The 21,132-nt window shown below is 46.4% G+C and overlaps 1 protein-coding gene across 2 annotated transcripts in view; it reads left to right on the forward strand.

Annotated features, from left to right (window-relative positions):
• The window catches only part of FBLN5 (fibulin 5), a 77,247-nt gene that overhangs the window by 37,628 nt on the left and 18,487 nt on the right, over positions 1 to 21,132 (forward strand). For both annotated transcript variants that reach the window (XM_035728018.1, XM_035728017.1), the window contains 2 exons: positions 16,807 to 16,929; positions 19,537 to 19,653. In XM_035728018.1, coding sequence (XP_035583911.1) covers positions 16,807 to 16,929; positions 19,537 to 19,653 — 240 coding nt within the window. The remainder of the gene's footprint in view (positions 1 to 16,806; positions 16,930 to 19,536; positions 19,654 to 21,132) is intronic.

Consider the following 21,132-nt stretch of genomic DNA (forward strand, 5'->3'; position numbering starts at 1 on the left):
TCAGGTAAGAAGCCCTTCCTCATCCAGGTCACCCCCTTACCTTGAGTTTTCTCCCTACTTTGTAATAGTCTGGTCTGCAAAGTCCTGTCTCTTCATTTTTATGCGGAGGCAAGTTGTGGGCATCTCTAGCCACGTTTATGTCTTTTCCTCTTGCGTCCTCCAGAGGGCCTCCTTAGCTCTGCGTAGGTAAGAGGTGCAGACAGTGGGGACGATAGGAAACTCATCTGGAGCATAGAAGATTCAGATTCATCAGCCTTTCCAGATAGAAGAGACCTCAGACCTTGCTCCTCAGAGGAGTAAACAGGCCGAGAAAGACTTGCTTGAAGGCTACCATTGAGCTGGTAGAAGGTTCTGGACTAGAACCTGCCTTTCGATCCCTTCTTTTTCCCCTTCCTTTAGGAGGTAGACTCTTTCCCTCTTTCCTTTCTTCTTTCTCCTCCTTCTTGACATGAAGCTGTAACAATAAACCTTGACCTAGGGCCATTTCCATGCCAGGTGCTGATTTAAAGGCTTTAGTTGCACAGGATCCTCCCCAAACCCCAGGAGTTAATGTTCCATGGGGAAAGCCAGAAACCCAAGGCTTTTAGAAGCTAAAGACAAAGAGAAAAACAAGAAAAACGCTTGTTTAAAATTACACCGCTAAAAAAAAATGGGGCAGTAGGATTTGAAACGGATCTAACTCCAAAGCCCGTATCGCCACCAAACTGTGCCATCCTTTGAACTGAGTTGCTAAACTACGAGACGCACCATGTCATAGTCTAGCCGTCTTTTTCCCCACTTCCCTGCCTCCCTCCTCATCTCTTCTACACGCCCGTCTTTCGCCTGCTCCAGCCCCTTTCTCGGGATTCTCTGCTCCCATGCAGGGAGACTCAAGACTCCATTCCATTGTGGAGAAGGGGGCTACAGAGTAGACGTGGGCTGTTGGGGCTAAGGGTTAAGCTCTTCAGGAACCTGTCGTGTGCTTCTAAACTGGGACTTGATTTCAGATCACAGATGGATTATGCCTTTGGGTAGAAACAATTCATACAATTTAGAATGAAATTAAGTGAGCAAATAGGCTTTGATTTACAGGTATTAAATTTTCTATTGTGGCAAAAGCACAGAACATGAAATTTACCATCTTAAACATTTTTAAGTGTGCAGTTCAAGTGTTAAGTCTGTTCACATTGCTGTGAAACAGATCCCCAGAACGTTTAAATCTTGCAAAATGGAGACTCTATACCCATTAAACACTGACTGCCCATTTCCCATTCCTCCCAGCCCCTGGCAACCACCATTCTACTTTGTGTTCCTATGAGTTTGACTACTCTAGAGACCTCCTATCAGTGAAATCATACAAAAGTTGTCTTTTGGTAACTGGCTTTGTTTCACTTAGTGTAATGGCCTCAAGTTTCATCCATGTTACAGCATGTGTCAGAATTTCTTTCCTTTTTAAGGCCAAATAATATTCCATTGTATGTATATGCCACATTTTGTTTATCCGTTCATCGATGGGACATTTGGGTTGCTTCTACCTCTTGGCTGTTGTGAATAATGCTGCTGTGCGTATGTGTGTGCAAACATCTTTTCAAGACCCTGTCTTCAATTCCTTTCTCTTTTTTAAGTAGGCCCCTACCCGAGGCTTGAACTCATGACCCTGAGATCAGGACCTGAGTTGAAATCAAGAGTCAGGCGCTTAACTGACTGAGCCACCCAGGCGCCACTCAGTTTTTTGTATATATACCTAAACATGGAATTGCTGGATCATATGGTAATTCTATGTTTAATTTTTTTGAGGAGCTACCGTACTGCTCTGCACAGTGTCTGCACCATTTTACATTCCCACTAGTAGTGCATGAGGGGTCCAGATTCTCTACATTCTCGCCAATACTTTCTTTTCCTCCCTCCCTCCTTCTCTTTTTTCTTTTCTGCCTTCCTTCCTTTTTATAGCAGTCATCCTAATGAGTGTGAGGTGAGCAACTAGTTTTTTTGAATGAATATTCTGTGCCAGGCACTATGCCTAGAGTAGGGGGCTACAAAGATACATACAATGTAGATCCTGCTTTCAAGTCGCTTGGTCTTGTGGTTGGACTTGTCCAGTGTTTCTGCAAGTATGCATACCTACACAAGCATCGGCTGGGATGCCTATTAAAAACACTGATTCCTGGGACTCTCTCTAGACCTCTTGAATCAAGATCTCTATTAATTTTTAAAAACAAGCCTCAAAGGTGATTCTAATGCACACCATTGGGCTAGATCAGTAGTTAATCTAGCTGCACATTAAAATCTGTCTTGAGCCTCTCCAGTGGTTGTGATTTATTTGGTCTAGGGTGGGCTTCTATAATATATTTTAGAGCTTCCCAGGTGATACAGATGTATATTCAAGGTAGAGAAACATTGGACTGGATGATTTCTAAATTCCTTTTTGTTGTAATATTCTGCCATTGGCAGCATTTTTTAGTTCAGCAAATACTTACTGACTTGTCTGTGCAAGGCTGTGGGTAAGCTAGGGTGTGAGGGTTGACAGCAGACTGGGCTCAAAAGGAAGGCTTGTGTTGTGTCCTGACCCATCCATACTGACTACCAAGGTAACCTTGGGGAAGTTCCCAAACCAGGGGAGGGTGAGGATCATGGAATTCTAATGAAGAAAATCTTTAAAGAAGAAGGGGGAGGTTGACTGTGCCAAAGAATGCTGAGAAGTAGTAAGGACAAAGACTTAGCCATTGGATTTGACATTGTGGAAATCATTGGTGACCTTGGAGAGAGGCTGTAGTAGGATTAAATAACTGGAAGTCTGACGGGAGTGAGTTAGAGTGGGAGGTGCGGAGGTAGAGGAGTGATTGCAGACGACTTCTAGCAAGTCTGTGGCAGAGGGGCACAGAGACATGTGGTGGTCACGGGGAGTTACCTGGGGCCATTTGTCTTTATTGTTCTTTATGAGAATTTCCTTCATGACTGCTACTAACTCTTATCAAAAAAGCATTATTTAAGAACCCAGCTGGGCAGACTCTTATGAACAGACTCCTGACTCAACCATTTAGAATCAAGGACCACATTTTTTCAGTCTCACCTTATTGTGCTTTTTAAACAAATGTATGGAGGTCAAGTTGTTCTGGTTGAAGCGAACTCAGAGAGCTCATCAAAACATAAAACTTAATGCTAGGTTTTACAGAACCGCAAAGGGCGAGGGCTTTTGGAGGGAATCATTTGAGAGCCCATACAAGTACCCACATGCAGAGAGGATGGATGTGTTTTTATTTTTCCTCCTCATCGTCTCTATGTCTTTTTCTCTTTTCTTTTCCCCTTTCCAGTTCTTCCTTCTCCCATTTCCTCCTCCTCCAGCATCCTTAGCATGGCATGTGACCCTTTTACAAATGGAATCCCCTCCCATCTGCTCGTGGTAAGTGCTCTTGATCCTCTGAACATGCTGTACCTCTCATCCCTCTGTGCCTTTGTACATGCTGTTCCTCACTGACTTTCGTTTCAGGTGTACAATCTAATGGTTCGATATTTGGGGACACTGTGAAATGATCACGATTAGTCTAGTTGCCCTCTGTCACCATTTAAAGCTACATAGTGTGCAATACAATATTATTGACTAGTGTCACATTGCTGTACATTATATCCCCGTGACTTATTTATTTTATATCAAGAGTTGGACGCTTAACCGACTGAGCCATCCAGGAGTCCCTGCTATAACTTCTTTATCCATTCATTCATTCGTTGATGGATACGTGGGTGGTTTCCCTATCTCGGCTATTGTAAATAATGATGCCATGAACAGAGGGTTGCAAATATCTTTTCAAATTAGTGTTTTCCTTTTCTATGGATAAATACCCAGAAGTAGACCTGGATCATATGTTAGTTCTATTTTTAATTTTTTTTTGAAGAACCTCCATACTGTTTTCCATCGTGGCTGTACCAATTTATATTCCCACAAGCAGTGCTTCAGGGTTCCCTTTTCTCCACATCCTTACCAACACTTGTTATTTCTTGTCTTTTTGATAACAGCCATTCTTATTGTGGTTTTGATTTGCATTTCCCTGATGATGAGTGATGTTGAGCATCTTTTCATGTGCCCATTGGCCATCTGTATATCTTCTTTGGAAAAATGTCTATTCAGATCCTCTGCCCATTTAAAAATTAGATTATTTGCTTATTTATTTTTGTTATTGAGTCATATGAGCCCTTTGTGTATTTTGAATATTAACCCCTTATTGGATATATGATTTGGAAATATCTTCTCCTATCCAGTAGACTTTTTTTTTAATTTTTAAAAAATTTTGTTGATGGTTTCCCTTGCTGTGTGTAGAAGCTTTTTTGTTTGATATAACTCATTTGTTTATTTTTGTTTTTGTTATCATTGTCTTTAGAATCAGATCCAAAAAATTATCACAAGAACCATGTCAAGAAGCTTATGGTCTATATTTTCTTGCAGGAGTTTTGTAGTTTCTGGTCTCATATTCGAGTTTTTAGTTCATTTTGAGTTAATTTTTGTGTATGGTGTAACATAGTGGTCCAGTTTCTTTCTTTCTTCCTTTCTGTCTTCCTTCCTCTCTTCCTTTCTCTTTCTTTCTTTCTTTCTTTCTTTCTTTCTTTTCTTTCTTTCTTTCTTTCTTTCTTTCTTTCTTTTTCTTTCTTTCTTTCTTTCTTTCTTTCTTTCTTCCTTCCTTCCTTCCTTCCTTCCTTCCTTCCTTCCTTCCTTCCTTCCTTCCTTTCTTTCTTTCTTTTTCTTTCTTTCTTTATGTGGCTGTCTAGTTTTCCCCATACCATTTATTGAAGAGACTGTCCTTCCCCCATTCTATATTTTGCCTCCTTTGTCATAAAGTAATTGACCGTATATACATTGGGTTTATTTCTGGGTTTTCTGTTCTGTTCCACTGATCTATATGTCTATTTTTATACCAATACCACATCATTTTGATTACTATAATTTGTAATATAGTTTTAAATCAAGGAGTGTGATACCTCCAGCTTTGTTCTTCTTTCCAAAATTGCTTTGGCTATTCAGGATCTTTTGTGGTTCCATACAAATTTTAGGATTGTTTGTTCTATTTCTGTGAAAAATGCTATTAGGATTTTGATAGGGATTACATTGAACCATAGATTGCTTTGGGTGGTATGGAAATTTTAACTATATTAATTCTTCCAATCGATGAAATGGAATATCTTTCCATTTATTTGTACCTTCTTCAATCTCTTTCATTAGTGTCTTGTTTTCAGGGTATAGGTCTTTTACCTCTCTGGTTAAATTTATTTCCCATTATTTTATTCTTTTTGATGAAATTGAAAGTGGGATTGTTTTCTTAATTTCTTGTTCAGCTAGTTTGTTGTTAGTGTATAAAAAGGCAACAGATTTTTGTATATTGATAGTGTGTTCTGCAAATTTACTGAATTTGTTTATTAGTTCTTTTCTTTAAAAAAGATTTTATGTATTTATTTAGAGAGAATATGAACAGGGGGAGAGGCAGAAGGAGAGGGAGAGAGAGAATCTCAAGCAGACTCCATGCTGAGCATGGAACCTGATGTGGGGTTTGATCCCACAACCCCCAGATCATGACCTGAGCTGAAATCAAGAGTTGAATGCCCAACTGACTGAGCCACCCAGGCACCCCTGTTTGTTAGTTCTAACAGTTTTTTTGGTGGAGTCTTTAGGGTTTTCTATATATAAAATCATGTTGTCTGCAAATAGTGACAATTTTACTTTTTCTTTTGCCATTTGGATGCATTTTATTTCTTGCCTAATTGCTTTGGCTAGGACCTCCAATACTATGTTGAATAAAAGTGGTGAGAGTGAACATCCTTGTCTTATTCCTGATCTTAGAAGAAAAACATTAAGATTTTTACCATTGAGTGTGATATTATATGTGGGTTTGTCATATATGGCTTTTACTATGTTTATTATGTTATGTCCCCACTACCTGCTTTGTTGAGAGTTTTTTATCACAATGAATGTTGAATTTTATGACCATATGATGTTTGTTCTTCATTTTGTTAATGTGGTGTGTCACGTTGATTAATTTGCAAATGTTGAACCATCTTTGCATCCCTGGAATAAATCCCATGTGATCATGGGGTATGATCTTTTTAATGTATTGTTGAATTCAATTTGCTAATATTTTGTTGAGAATTTTTGCATCTATGTTCATCAGGGATATTGGCCTGTAATCTTTTGGTGTGATGTTCTTGTCTGGGTTTGGTATGAGGTTAATATTGGCCTCATAAAATGAGTTTGGAAGTGTTCTCTCCTCTTCAATTTTTGGAAGATTTGAGAAGGGTGGGTATTAAATCTTCTTTGAATGTTTGGTAGAATTTACCCGTGAAGTCATCTGGTCTTGGACTTTTGTTTGTCAGGAGGTTTTGAATTACTGATTCAATCTCCTTGTTAGTTTCAGTCTATCCAGATTTTCTGTTTCTTCATGATTCAGTCTTGGAGGATTACATATTTCTAGGAATTTATCCATTTCTTCTAGGTTGTCCAACTTGTTGACAAAAAATTTTTCATAGTAGTCTCTTATGACCTTTTGTATTTCTTTGGTATCAGTTGTAGCTTCCTCTCTCTCATTTCTGATTTTATTTATTTGAGTCCTCTCTCTTGTCTTAGTCTAGCTAAAGTTTTATCACCTTTGTTTATATTTTCAAAGAATCAAGTTTTAGTTTCGTTGATATTTTCTATTTTTTGTTTAGCTTCCATTTCTTTCTGTTCTGATCTTCATTATTTCTTTCCTCCTACTAACTTTGGACTTTGTTTGTTTCCCCTTTTCTAGTTCCTTTAGGTTTATCAGGGAAGGGTCGCAGGGAAACTCCAGGCCAGTGTGCATCCACCCATCCGGTTTAGGAGGGCAGGGCCACGGGGGAGCCCATCTTTTGGCTAACTCCTATTCATTTGTATTAGGTTACAAGCTAAGCTGCTATAACAAAAAGACCTTCAAAACACTAGTTTAGATAAGAGAGAATGTAAATCTTCCTTCATGGTACAGTCCAGAGGCAGGTAGTTCAGGGCGGGTAGAGTGGCTTGGCCAAACTCAATATGTGGCTCTCACTTCTGGATCCAAGATGGTTGTCCTGGCTCTCACCATCATACCCACGTTCCAGCCAGAGGGAGGAGAGAAGTGACAAGGGGACCACACACTCGTTATTTTAAAGTATGACTCAGAAGTTGTGATGCATTATTTTTATTTATGTTTCACTGGCCAGAATTTAGTCACATAGTCCCACTTCACTGTAAGGGAAGCTGAAAAATACAGCCTTTAGTTGGGAGAATGGATGTTGGACGACAGTCTCCAGTTGTGGCGGCCTCTATCACATCATCTGTCTGGATCCACCCAAATGTCTTCTGCTCCAGGAAGTCTGTTCCTCCTGGAAGCGACCCCATTCTTTGCTCCAGCATGACACTTACCGTATTTAATTGGAATTATCTGGTCCCTACTAAACTAAACAGACATGACCCATGTGTCATTTATCTTTGAATCCCTAGTACCTACAGCAGTATTGGTTCGTGGTGAATATATGCGGCCTAAATGAATCCTGTTTAGCTTTTTATTGCCACTGGGACTTGGGCACTTTACTCTTTATGGAGGGTGCCACAGTGGTCTGGCAGGTCAGTTGGTTGGTTGGCCCCACGTGTAGCTCCTTCCTTTCCCTGCCTTCCACACTAGAGAAATCCAGGGATTTGCTAGGGACCAGAGAAGGGTGGCGATAAAAGGACAGCTTTTACTCCATGGGCTGGGTAAACATGCAATTCGGAGAAGTGTTTAATTAGTTCAAATATTTATTTTAGGTGCAAGTGATAGAATCCAGCTCTTACCCAGGCCAGAGTGTGGTGGGGAGCAGGTATGGCTCTGGGCTGTTTGGGGTGGGGCCTTCACTTCTAGACTCTCAGGACATGCGGCGCCCCCTCAGCCAGGAGACAGCATCCCTAGTACCCTCTTCCCAACCCCTTTGGTCTCTCTGTGCTTATCCCCTCTTCCTCCTTGCCTTGAGGTTTTACCTTCTCTTTGAGCTGTAGCCTTAAGAGTTATTCTCTGGTGTGCTGGGGTTGTCTTCTAGAGACGGGAGCAGGGTGGAGGGGTGGGGGCAGCAGAGGAGACATAGTAGGTTGCTCCCAGGATGAAACATCTAGATTCTTAATCACCTGCTGGCCTCTTGCTTGTAACTTCTTACGTTGAAAGAGCCATCTGTCACTTCCCTCCCTTGTCTCAGGATGCCAGATTAGGTGTATGTGAAGGAACCGTTCCTCTACATCATTGTTCAGTGTCAAGACCTGCCCTCACCTCCTAGATTTGGGACATTCCCCGTTCTGTGTTCTCATAGCCCCCTGCAATGCCCTCCACACATTTGTTTCTTCTCCATGGCAGTCTTCCCCACTGGCCTGCAAGCACTAGGAGGGCAGGTGTAGCGGCCCCGTTTCACAGATAAGAAAGCAAATGCAGAAGGTCAGTGACATGCACAGTGGCACCCTGCTTAGTTAGTGATGGAGTCAGAAGTGGCAGCAGGGTTTCTGAACTCAGGTGTGGGGAACAAAACACCTGAAGATGTCGTTATCAGGCACTGGGAGTGACCTGGCAGGGAGTGTGTGTTGCTGACGATAGGCTGATTCCTTGGGGTGAGTTTGCACACCTGGGCATTCTCACAGGCAGCCCCAGGCTGAGGGTTTTGTCCTGAACCTGAAAAATGGATTGGATTTCCTGGTTGTGCCCTCAGAGGTCCCATTGGAGCCCATTTTCAGGCCGGAATGAAGGTGTCGCTTTTCCCTCCTCTGATGTTCCTCCTTCTAGTGATTGTTGAAAATAAACTTTGTCCTTGACTGGACATCCAGCTCTCTAGGAGGAGAGAGGAAATATAGCTTACTCCGTCAGGCCAAGCACATGGCGTGTCAAAGCCTTTGGAGGTTGAGGACACGCTCAAATCAGCCCTGGGCAAAGCCTGGGGTGGAAATAAAGGCCCAGGCACGACAGGCTGAGGCTTGAGGCTCTACTGGAGTTGGAGCTGTCTGCCAGATAGCCTTCAACCCATGGGATTGAGATACAGGCCTCAAAAGGAATGGATGGTTGAACTGGTTTCTTCTGATGCCCTGTGGCCTAACGCACTTTCCCTCTTGCTTTCAGAAAACTCCAAGAATGAAGTTCCTTCATTCAAATATAATTTATTTCCATACTCTCTCCATCATGCCAGGCACTGTGTTAGGAGCTTAAGATACAGAGGTGAATAAGACCCAGTTCTGGTTTTCAAGAAACTCTCAGTTTGGTAGAGGGAGATGGGCCATATGCAGCTAACTACGGAATTACAATATGAAGGGCTGTAAAGCTAGATGTGCTTAGCACATGTTGGAGTAGGGAAGTAGGCCTGATGTGCTAGGTTGCCGACGTGCCAAAAGAAGCTATGACATTTCTAAGGAGGGGCTATAACATTTTGAGGAGTAGAGCCACATGATCATTTTTGTGTCTTGGATGGTTCTGGAGGTTGCGTTTAGCTTGCCATCAGGGGGAGAGACTAGAAGCTGGCAGACTAGTAACAAAGTTATTTCAATCATTTAGAGAAAATACCATGAAGGCTTGGAGTCTTTCAGGGGAGACATAAAGAAAGAAGGGAATTTGCAAGATTTCCATCAGGAGGATTGTGTGAGAATAGGGAGTTGGGGGAAGGACTGAAGAATGCCCGAGGTTTCTAGCCTGGGATACTAGGAAACAGTGATGCCCTTAAGCATGGCATCAGAAGAGGATCGGGGACAAGGAGATCACAGACCGTGGCACTGAGGGTGACAAGGAAGTCAGGATGTGGGGCAGGAATAGGCTCAGAGGGGTCAAGGAGGAAGAGCCTGTGGGGAGACGCAGCAAAGATGGTAAGATTCAAGGGCTGTAGGATTTCTAGACCGTGCTTATGGAAAAGGGATGGTCTGCGTTCAGAGGAAAGATACTGTCCTCCCTTCTAATTGGAATCTTTTGCACATTTTGTCATCACTTTGAATCAGTATTTCTAAGAACTTTGTTAATGTTTGGGAAACTGAGTTTACTCATAGGAAATCAAACACCACTGGCTAAGTGAAGCGGGCCAGGGCTTCTGAAGGCACACAATGCTTTCACCCAAGGCACTCCAACACTGCAGGGTGGAACTGAATAACGGCTGCTTCTGTGTACCAGGAGAGCCTTTGGTCTGGTGTAGACTGAGCTGCAAACTTGTTTAGTAAGACTCTAAAATCCTAATAGGATATGGTAACCTGTGGGTTTGATCGTAGAGAAATACCCAGTTAGGAATCGTCGGCTTGATATTTGAACACTTTAGTTCTCTCCTGGGCTCCTTGAAGAGCCTCTGAAACTCTGAGCAGGCTGCATGGATACAGAACCAAATATCACTCACGAGAATCTAGCCCCTTGCTGCACAAAGTGTGGCCCCGGGGCCAGCAGCATTGGCAAGCCCCGGAGCTTGTTAGAAATGCAGAAATCTACCAAACCAGACCCTGAATTTTAGCCAGCTCCCCACTGATTCATATGCACATGCAAGTGTGAGAAGTATTGGTCTGGCATGGCAAGTTCCAGATACGGTTTTGCACTGGAATCATGCAGCTAACTTTAAACAGCTTTCCAAGCCTCAGCCCCAGACATTCTGATTGAGTCAGGCAATTCTCTTGGGTGGCTAGGTTTGGGAACCACTGGCTTGTATAGGTTCAAAAATCCTTCTCTGTTGATGGACGAATGGCATGAATTTCAGTAAGTGGAAATCTAGTTTGAGCTCCACGTTTGCTTGGTTTCCAATCATGGTAATAATTAAAGCTTCATGCCCTTTAAAAAAAAATACCACGTCGAGGCTGGCCATCAGCAGCTTTGGCTCCTTGCTGTCGGGACAATTTGATGCCTGACACTCAAGAGGGAAGATATGTGTCATCCCTTCCTCGCCCCCCCCCCCCCGACAACTGCAGTGACCGTTCATACGCTGGCAGAAGTTGAATGGGCTTGGCCAATTCTCTGCCCATTTTGAAAGCAGCTGAAGTCAGCTGATGTTTACCAAGCACTCTGATGAAAATAATTACCCAAGACCAAACAATGTGCTCTCCATTAGTTGCATAGTTTGTTTCTGTAGAAGGTCATAGCTAGAAGGGGCCTTCCAGAACTCTCCTCCAAGCTCTCACTTTATGGATAGAAAAAGAGAATCCACAGAGAGGTGGGAACCTGCATTCCAGCTGGTTTCATCCAAGAGGAAAGGATTTTGTTGTTATTGTTTGGAAAAATGGACCACATATTTGTTGCCTAATTAGCGGCGCAACATGAGCAAGCTTTGTATTCTAAGCGTAGTATCAAGCATTGAGAAGAGTGCTGTAAACACAGAAAGATCTGGTTCCTGACTGTTGCCCAGGACCAATAAAACACATGGAGTGCAGATGTCCTGGGATTTCAACAAGCGAGTTCTCAAACGCTGAGGTCTTTAATTAAGCAGGTGTTTGGGAAGTAGATCCTGTGTAGCTTCCAGCCTTGGCTGGGCTTGTCTCGCTGAAAAATGGCATTGACCCAGCCCAGCAGCAGGCCTGAGACTGGCTTCAATTGGAGGCGTAGGAATGTGCCATTGTTACTTTCTTCTTTCTTATCAAGCCCCATTAGCTTGAGCAAGGAAGGAACAAAAATGGGCTGGGAAAACACGTTGTTTCACTGGGTAAAAATTTACTACCAAGGAAATGATTTTGCCATTTCCAAAAAAGGCCTTTGGAAAGGTGTTGCCTTCCAAATACTTTTGGATGTTTTCTCCCAGTGTCACCAAGTGAGAATGTTTCCCTTTGGCTGATGGCTGTTCTCACACAAGAACAGAGACATTCCTCTGAGCTTGTGCACACGGGTTCACGAGGATGACCCCTTGCTTGTTCACAGTATTGGCGAGCAGAAGACGTGGAAAGAGGGAGGAGCGTAGGTGGGGTAAATGTTGATCACATTGGCTCTGGAGTTCAGGTGGGACACACATACTCCTAGGCTTTTGGACATCTGCCATTGTGGAATCGTAGATGGACCCATAGATGCCAAAGTGCAGAGGTGGAAACTGAGGCCCCATGAAGGAATATACCTACCCTATTTTTTTTCACTCTATCCCAGTCTCCTGCCACGTGTCTACCGCTCTAGGGGGAAAAGTCCCCGGGTCTGGTTACGATAGAGCTAATCATGCTTACAGCCCTCTGAGCCCCGGTGCTGTCAGCTTGGTGTCTTTGGTGAATCCCAGAACAAAGCCAGCCGAGGCAGGGGCCATGCATCCCCTGCCTTTCACAGCTGTTAGAAATAGCACCTCACTTGGGGAAGGGAACTAAAATTTCTTGGGCACCTACTGTGTGCCAGGAGGTGGCCATAGGACCTGGGCATGCATTAACTTACGAACTCCATTTAGCTCTATTTAGCAGAACACCTGAGGAGGGTCGGGGAGCCTAATGAACTTGCTCAGTGATACCTAGTTATCAAGGGTGGGAGCCTGGATTCACATCCAGCTCTGCCTGCCCCCGAAGTTATTGTTTTTACCCACTAGCCCTTTCTGGGGAGGTCTTGGCCCTTTGGTCTTTTTTTCCCTCCTAGGCTTTGGTGCAGGCAGAAGAGCTTAGGAAATGTTCTTCTCGTGGGCATGGCTGAATCATTGGGTTTTGTTTTGTTTTGTTTTACAGTTTTTAAAGGACCTTTAATTTCAATTAGAACATGTGCTGTGAAAACCGTTTAAGTATTTTCCCTTTAACTCTCGGGAATAAATGTGGGCGTGTAAATGCATCTTTGTATATGGCATGTATTTTCAAATATGATAAAGAGCTGGCATGCATATGTATATTGTTTATATTCAAACCGATTTATGACAGTACCTTTAGTCTGTTATGCTTGCTGATAGAGCTCTTTATAGAAGAACCTGTGAACCAACACGAAGATTGTGGTCCCTCCCTGCGGTGTTTCTCGAGTCAGCCTGAAAGAGTCCATTTGTCTTGTCGTCTGGGTTGTCAGGCAGTTGCCGTCTGATGTCTTGGGGCCAGTTCCTCCATCTGCTGTCACTGTGAGATCCCAACTGACCTTGACAGACATCCTTTATTCACCTTGTCTTAGTGCACCTGCCCATGTGAAGCTTTCCATCAGGCCGGGGATGTGAGACATAGCTAGTGATATGAAATCCTCAACCAGTATCCCTAATATGTGGGCCACTGGCCTGAGGCCTGGGAGCCCAGTCCGGCCTGCGGCCTCCTGAGAGGGTGGCAAGGAGGTGACTGATCTTGATGACCTTCCGGAGTGAGCAGTTGTTTCAGATTGAGAACATTTCCATCGAAGACCACTCTGGGAACGTCTGACGGAGGGGGTGACAGCTCAGACAAAGCTGCACAGGTCAGCAGAGCAGAGGACAGTTTCTTCCTGGGCAGGTGCAGGGTTGGGGCTTCGATCCGCCACCAGGTTCTAGAGGCGGGAGCGAGCTCTCTCCTCTGGTTGCCAGGGCGCTGGCCACGTGGAGAGGGGACAGACATTGCGCCACCTGGGGAGAGAGGAGACACGGATGCTCTGGTGGAATTGTCCAGGTTCCTGGGCAGCTGACCAGAGCCACAGCTCCCAGGAGCGAGGCAGGGAGGGGGCAGAGGACTCTAAGGAGACCCTCCGTCTGGGACACAGAGAGCCACAGTAGAACGGAAAGGATGAATGAATCTGTAAGTAAAGGACTGAATGAACCGAGCATTCTTTCTTGGGAGAGTCTTCCTACGTATCACATGGGAAAGGAACTAGCAGGTGCGGTTTGCAGACGGGGATAATGACACTTACTCAGGTTGCTGTAACTTGTACTTTTCCATTGATGCAGAAAGGGACCCTTTGCCAAAGAATGTCCTTGGGGTGGTTCGATGTATTTTTCCTTCTGTTATTTAAGTCGAATGTATTTAATGTAAGCAGTTCATCTGTGAGCTGGAATGTGTGATGAGTCTTTCAGCCCCGGCGGAACCCCACGGTGAGAACATTCTAGTTTCTGCTCCACCAGGTGTGTAAGCTGACGGTGGTTTTCAGGGGGGTTGGTTGTGGGTTGTCTTTAAAGTCCACACACCAGAAACGGTCTTGCCAGCACGCTGGCTGTGGAAACTTGTCCGGGGGGCTTAAAGGTATTCATGTTTGTTGCTCGTCTGTTCAATTCATTCATTCACCAAAGAATTACTGAACATTTACTATGGACACAGCCTCACGCCAGGTATGTTTTTCAGGATATAAAGGTAAGACACACCCTCCAAAAAACTCCGGGGACTTAGAGGGCTCTCAAAAAAATATGTATATATTGACAATCCATTCGGTGAGTGAAAGTGGAAAATGTATAGAGTTTTGAACGTACGTCGATAGAATTGCCGTTGAATCGAGTTAATTCTTTAACTCAGTAAAAGCTGTGGAGTGTTTCAAAAAATGCACTTTCAAGATGTAGTTCCTAGGCTCGACTGTTTTGTACGTGCGTGTGTGCGTGTGCATGCACACCTGCGTACTTTCAGGCCCCACATGCCCCTGGGGAGCCCCGTCGGGCCCACTGGTACGAGGGCGGTTTCTCTCTGCGGGAGTCCGTCGGCACATTGTGTGTGTCGGGAGTTACACAAACACAGAGTCTTGGGAACTTGCTATCACCAAGTCAAATGGCTCTTCTTCCCTTGGGTCCCTCTCACCCTTTAATCCCCTCAAGGCAGGAAAAAGCGTGCAAATTCCTGAGGCATTGTTGTTCCCAGGGTAGGGCTGCCATCCATCACTGCAGGCCAGAAAAATGTAACTATGCACTGGCCGATAGTGGCATTATTTATGATCAGAGTCTTCGATAGGGATTGGAGCATGAGTGGCTGCTGGCCAAGCATTATTCTCTGGTTCCCCTGGGAGGCTTTGCTGGGTGGGCAGCCCTGAGGGTGGAATGGAGGCCAAGGGCAGAGGCAGGAGCTCTTGCAGCCAAGAACAGGCTGGGTTTTTGCCATGGAGGCTGCACGTTGTCAACGTGTTGGGGTGGAGCGGAGGCTGCCACCACCTTGGAGCCGGGTTCTTGGAAGCTGCGTATTTAGAGGACTGAAGGCTGGTTTCCCGCGATGCCCAGACCGCTGATCATTTGGGGTGGGGCGGGGATTGATTGGCGTCATCGGTGTTGACGTGTCGCCGGGGGGGGGGGGGGGGGGGGGGTGGGGGGTGGGGGTGGACTGTAGTGGTGTCACCTGAACCCGCCTTGGTGATGTGACCTCGGCTATTCCTGCACAGAGGGGTTTGGAGGCAGGGAGGCAGGGAGACCTGGGCTCAGCTCTTGGCTTGGTACTTGTTCACTGTATCAGCACAATTTTCCCATCTGTAAGATGGGGGTCATGAGTCCCCCTGGCAGGGTTTGTGAGAATAAATATGGTAGCATCTGTGACGTGTCCTATATACACGTGACCTGTGCACACAATATAGGCAGACTGCATACACACACGACATGCGGACCACATGTGCATAGTACATGTGCGCACGACACATACATGTGACGTGTGTGCCGCATACGCACGCTACACATGCTCGGTGAGTAGCTTTTAATATTGTTTCCTACCGCGTGTGGTCCTTTTGGAGGAGGCAGGGAGAAGATGTAGCTGAGGCCTCCCCGAGTGCAGGAGTGAGGGGAGAGAAATGCAGGTGCCCTGCTAAAGTATGGATAGGAAAGGGAGGCTGACAAGGAGGGGAGGCACTGACGTGGGATCCGGGGCGCTTGATGGATCCCGTGCAGTGAATTAATAGATGCATGTTTACGGAAAGAGTCCTCCTCCAGGTGGAAGTGAGAGTGTGTGGTGTCAGGAGGTCCTGTTATAGGATGTCGGGTACTGTCTCTCAAGTGCAGTGCAGGGAGAAAGGGCAGAAGGATTTGTTTCCATTGAAATAGTTTTGAGGGCTGTACATACATAGTATGTACACCGGATGTCCTGAGGAATGTGCCATGCGTATAGGTTGGTCTCTATGCTCTGAAGCTCTTGGTTAGGGAGAAGGGGCTGACTTGGACATAGGTACCTGTACACTGCCAGACAGACGGCCAGGGGCATTCAGCTGTGCAGAGAGCCCCAGTGTTGAGCAGAGGGCAGGAGGAGATCAGTCCCAGGAGCTCTGGAGCAAGGAGGAAGGCTGCAGGGCTCTGTGAAGCTTCGGGAAGGTGCAGGAGCCGCAGGCTGAACGATTCTCGTGAAGGATACAATCAAGCGGTCCACTCCTAGCTTCCTTTGGCGGGAGACGTTTATTTTTCTTCTGTTATGTTCTCAGAGGTGTTTCCTGGGCAGGTACACAAGAGACCCCTGTTTAACACCTGCATGAATCCACCTAAGACAAAACGTGTTTCTAAATCAAGTCATGGCTGGGCACCTGGGTGGCTCAGTTGGTTAAGCGACTGCCTTCGGCTCAGGTCATGATCCTGGAGTCCCGGGATCGAGTCCCACATCGGGCTCCCTGCTCGGCAGGGAGTCTGCTGCTCCCTCTGACCCTCCCCCCTTTCATGTGTTCTCTCTCTCTCTCATTCTCTCAAATAAATAAATAAAATCTTTAAAAAAAATAAATAAATCAAGTCATGGTTATTATCAAGGTGACCTTTTTCAGAAAGTGATGGGGAGGGATGTCAGAAGACTCCCCCAGGATGTGTGTTCTCTTCTTGGCCATTTTCTTTTGTGGATTTCTGGGGAGCAGACTAGGTCTGCCCCCTCCAAAAAGGTCAGTATCTCCTAGTGGTATCCATCAGGGAGGTGTGTCCGTCTCCGTGGGTGTAACCTGTAGACATTATCACCTCCTTCCCAGAAGGACAAGCAAGCAGCCCGCACCCCTGGTGGCTCCAGGGCTCTGGATAAATGTAGGTGACGTTTTCCGGAATATTTCTGTGTTACAGATGTGGACGAGTGTGCAACGGATTCTCACCAGTGCAATCCTACCCAGATTTGCATCAACACGGAAGGAGGGTATACCTGCTCCTGCACTGATGGCTATTGGCTTCTGGAAGGCCAGTGCTTAGGTAAACACCTCTCTGGGGCTCGCAGAGACTCTTGGAAGTTAATGGTCGCCAGGGGTATTGTGAAATGGGGGCATAACTGGGTGGCCTAAGGGCAGTGGGCTTTTCTGGGGGGGGGGGTAGGGAGGTGGAAGTCTATGGAGCTTGCACTGCTCCTTCAAATCAGGTGTGACCATCACTGTCAATGTCATTATCAGAGTTTTTGAATGTAAGTTTTAAGGGCTCATATTTGATTTTGCCTAGACCTGCTTCCTTTCTCTCTTAGTTAGCAATCATACTAATCATACCAAGAGAAGGGAACACTTGGCTTAGTCACAGAAATGTTCCAAGTCTCAAATGTGGATCAGTAGATTCTAACACCTCCTCCCAATACCCACCCACCACACTAGCTGTGGTCTTTTTACTCTGAAGGAGTCAGTCATCACCAATTGAGAATTTTGTCCCTTGCAGTTGGCATCCGCTATATGATCTCTCTGTTTATTTTTACTGGAGGGTTATTTGCCTTTCTTCCCCTCTGGTTTTGGTTTAGCCAAGAGAATGAATTCATAGCAATCTCTAGCTGTCACTTGAATTCTATTTCTAGGGTGTGATTTCTATGCTGTGTTTTCTTGGAAAAGCCTTACCAGTTTAAGTTCTCTAAGACGCTGTTCTCTTGCCCGAAAATCAGTCCTGGACGAGTGGAGAAACATATCCAAACAACATCATGGAAAAAAAAAAAAAAAAAGATTCTTTTTTTCCAAGACTCCCTTGATTGACTTGAGTGTCGGTCTGCTCTAGAGCCCTGTCTGAAGCATCTCTGGGGCCTGATAAGCCAGAATAGACTTGGCTTGGTTCTTCTTTCCAGGCGTGCACCGGAGAGCTGGCTGCACATGGGGGCATTTGTGAATATGATGGTCACTGTGCATTTTAACCAGCCTCAGCTATTACGGAAAATTTGATGCCACTGATTTGAACATAAGCAGATCAGTGTGAGTGAGTTATTTGTACAGGAACCTAATATGTCAGCCCTCAGAGCTGGAAGGGATGTTAGATATTATGTCATCCAACTTTTATAGAGTTGGAAACTGAGACTCAAAGAGGGGGAACATTTTGAACAAAAATCTGGCTCCTCTCTCTCAGGCCAGTTTTTTTTTTTTTTCACCACAAGGGAGCGCTAGGGAGGACCAGGTGAGCGGGACACAGGCTCCATTTTCAAGACCTTAAGGCCGGGAAACCCTTCCCCTCGTGAGGGGGGCCAGCAACTGGGACATTTCTCTCCTTGGGAGGGCTGTTCTCTTCCACCGGGGCCTGAAGCTTTGGGAGGGATGCTCCTGGAGGCCTAACGTGGTGCCACATGCTCAACCCGCTCACGCTTCATATCCGAAGTGAAGACCTCCCCAGCCTCAGTGACGTGCCCAGCTGCATGCCGGGAGAGGTCGGGACCAGCGGCCGCACTAGTCAGTGTGCTTTCCCAGCAGGAGCTGCAGAGCACTCAGTGGGCAGTGTGGTGGGCCGGGTGTGATATAAAACAGAATCACAAGGGCAGGGCACAGCCTCTGAGGGGGCTGAACACTAGCTAAGGGGGAGAAGGGGTCCTTTCTGGCAGTGGGTGGTAGAAGCCAGGGACAGAGACAGAATCGGAACTGGTCTCCAGAGCCCTGGCTGGACTCTGGTTCCAAGGAACTGGGATCCTGGAGAAGGGAACATTTGGGGGAGGTGGGGATAAGATAAGAACCAGTTATAGCTGCAGTCGGATCAACTGGTCACAGCAGGTTACTCGTATAGGTGAGGACTGGGTCTCCATCTGTATAGGCTTCCCATTCAAGGCATCCCATCCCAGAGGAGTGAATTCTCTTGTCCATCAGCCCATTAACCTGGGGTATTGGGAAGTGCTTTCCCAATGACATCAGGCTCCCCATTGACTGGTACATGTCAGCAGGGAGGGCATATTGCCCAGCTCTGCTAAAAGGCCCCATTCAGCCCCGGAGCTGCTTGCTCGGGAAAGGCCAGCCATGGCTTGGGAGAGGCGTGTTTATCCGGAGTTTTATGTCTGCTCTGGTGCAAGCAGGAGATTCAAGGCGAACTCTGGCATCCTTGTGCTACTGGATCATAGGTCTCCAGACTGCCATGCTGCCCTGCTTGTCCTGGCCTACACTTGCTCTTGTTCCTGAGCCCTAGACAGATCATTGTTAACGGAGCTGGGGAGGAGCCTGTTGGAGCAAGGCTGTGGATTCCTCTTACATTTTAAATCAACTTCTCCCTTCCCAGGGCCATGTGACATTTCTACAGAATCTTTGAGTGGACTCTTGATGTTGGATAAAGCTTAGCTTTGAGTATTGGAGTTGGATAAAATCTTGGAGGCTGTCTTGTCCCGTAACCCAGTCAAGGCAGACATTTCTTCTAGAACTTTCCAGACAGGTGCAGGTGCTCACAGGACTGAGATGGGTCAGGGAGGGTTGTAAGTGGATTGAGCCTTAGACTCCAGAGGGTATTGCCGTCCCTGACACTCAGTCGGTACTGTCTTCTCCTTCCTCCTGATCCTGCCCTGGAAGCGATGGGTGGTCATGATGCCGGGTGCGGCACTGGTGATCAGGAAGAAATGTCTCACCTTGCTAGCGTTTCTCTTTCCAGACATTGATGAATGTCGCTACGGCTATTGCCAGCAGCTTTGTGCGAATGTTCCTGGATCCTATTCCTGCACCTGCAACCCTGGTTTTACCCTCAACGAGGATGGAAGGTCTTGCCAAGGTATGCGAGGCCAATGAGCCCTTGCACACGATGTGAAATGCGAGATCCTGTCTTCTCCGGAGTCTGACAAAAATTGACGTGGTTAGCGTCTGCTCCCGCTCCAGGTCACCGTGGGAAACATCTCAAAAAGTGCTCTGAGTACTGCTGAGAAGAGAACCCCAGTCATCCGGCAGCTGGGGCTTATGGTTTCATGGATTTGCTTCTCTCTGTGTGTCTCCTTTCCACAAGTCGCCTTGCCAGCTTTCTGGGCTAATCGGAAATTTTCACGCATGTCCTGTAGTCTGAGTTCAGTTCCTGATGCTCAAGAGGGGTGGTCAGCATTTCCTACAAAAACAGAGTGAAATAAAGGCTTTTTTTTTTTTTTTTTTTTTTTTTTGAGGGGGAGAGAGAGTGAGTGAGCAGGGGTTAGAGGGAGGGACAGGGGGAGAGGAGAGAGAGAATCTCAAGCAGGCTTCACGCCCAGCATAGAGCCTGATGCGGAGCCTGACGTGGGGCTCGATCTCACCACCCTGAGATCTGCCCTGAGCTGAAACCAAGAGTTGGACGCTCAACTGACTGGGCCAAGCCAGGCCCCAAAACAAAGGCATTTTCTGAGTTTTACACGAGCACTTTAAATACTGATACGCGAGAAAAGCAAGCCGCATGCCTTCTGCAGCCTCCACTTGAAGGTTTCTTCTGCTCAGGAAGTAAACGGGGGCTCAAGGCCCGAGGAATTCGTGCAAGTCCTGCCCGCCCTGCCCCCGGCCCCCACCCAGGCCTCCAGCCCCTGGCAGCGGCTCTGTCCGGAGGTAGCGCCGGAGACTCAGAATGAGGTCTTTGTTTGGAGCCGGCCACCAGGTTCTGCAGGGCCCATTTCCTTGTCACACCATTTGAGGTCTGGCGGGCAGGCTCTGAGCCAGCTAGTTGGAGGATATTATGTTTCCATTAGCTTAATCGTATCTAAATCATTGGGTAAACAGGAAGGCATCAGCATTAAAGGGGCTGATCCTGGATTCTTTTGTCTTTCCTCCAAAGCTGGTTCTGCTAATTGTTCCAAGAAATCTCAACTGTATTCGTCTTGCCAAGAGAGGTAATTTTCTTCTGAGAGCTGAGTCGGGGCCCAGAGGTAGAGGGAGCTGGTAGAACAGGGGCCCTTCCCTCCCCCTGGAGCAGGGAACAGGCCCCTGGTTCCCTTGCTGTTTTGAGAAGTGACGTAGGGCAGATGCAGGCTTCTCTGTGCCCAGGCCGGGGGGTTGGAAGTGCCAGCCCAGACTTCCCCCCAGAGACTGGCAAGGTGCTTCCAGCACCTCGCAAGGAACAGCCGTGCAGAGCAGAGCCCAAAGGCCCCAGTGTCCTTCAGTCCTCTCAGGGACAGGCCTGTGAAGGGGAGCAGGTGACCCATCGGCCAGTGCCAAGTCCAGCAGCACGCTAAGGCCTGGACACGGGCACCCAGCCACGGGGATATTGCATCAGCAGGGTCCACGGGTGCCACAGGGTGCT

This window comes from Zalophus californianus, chromosome 6 (assembly GCF_009762305.2).
Source record: "Zalophus californianus isolate mZalCal1 chromosome 6, mZalCal1.pri.v2, whole genome shotgun sequence".
NCBI classification, from domain to species: Eukaryota; Metazoa; Chordata; class Mammalia; order Carnivora; family Otariidae; genus Zalophus; species Zalophus californianus.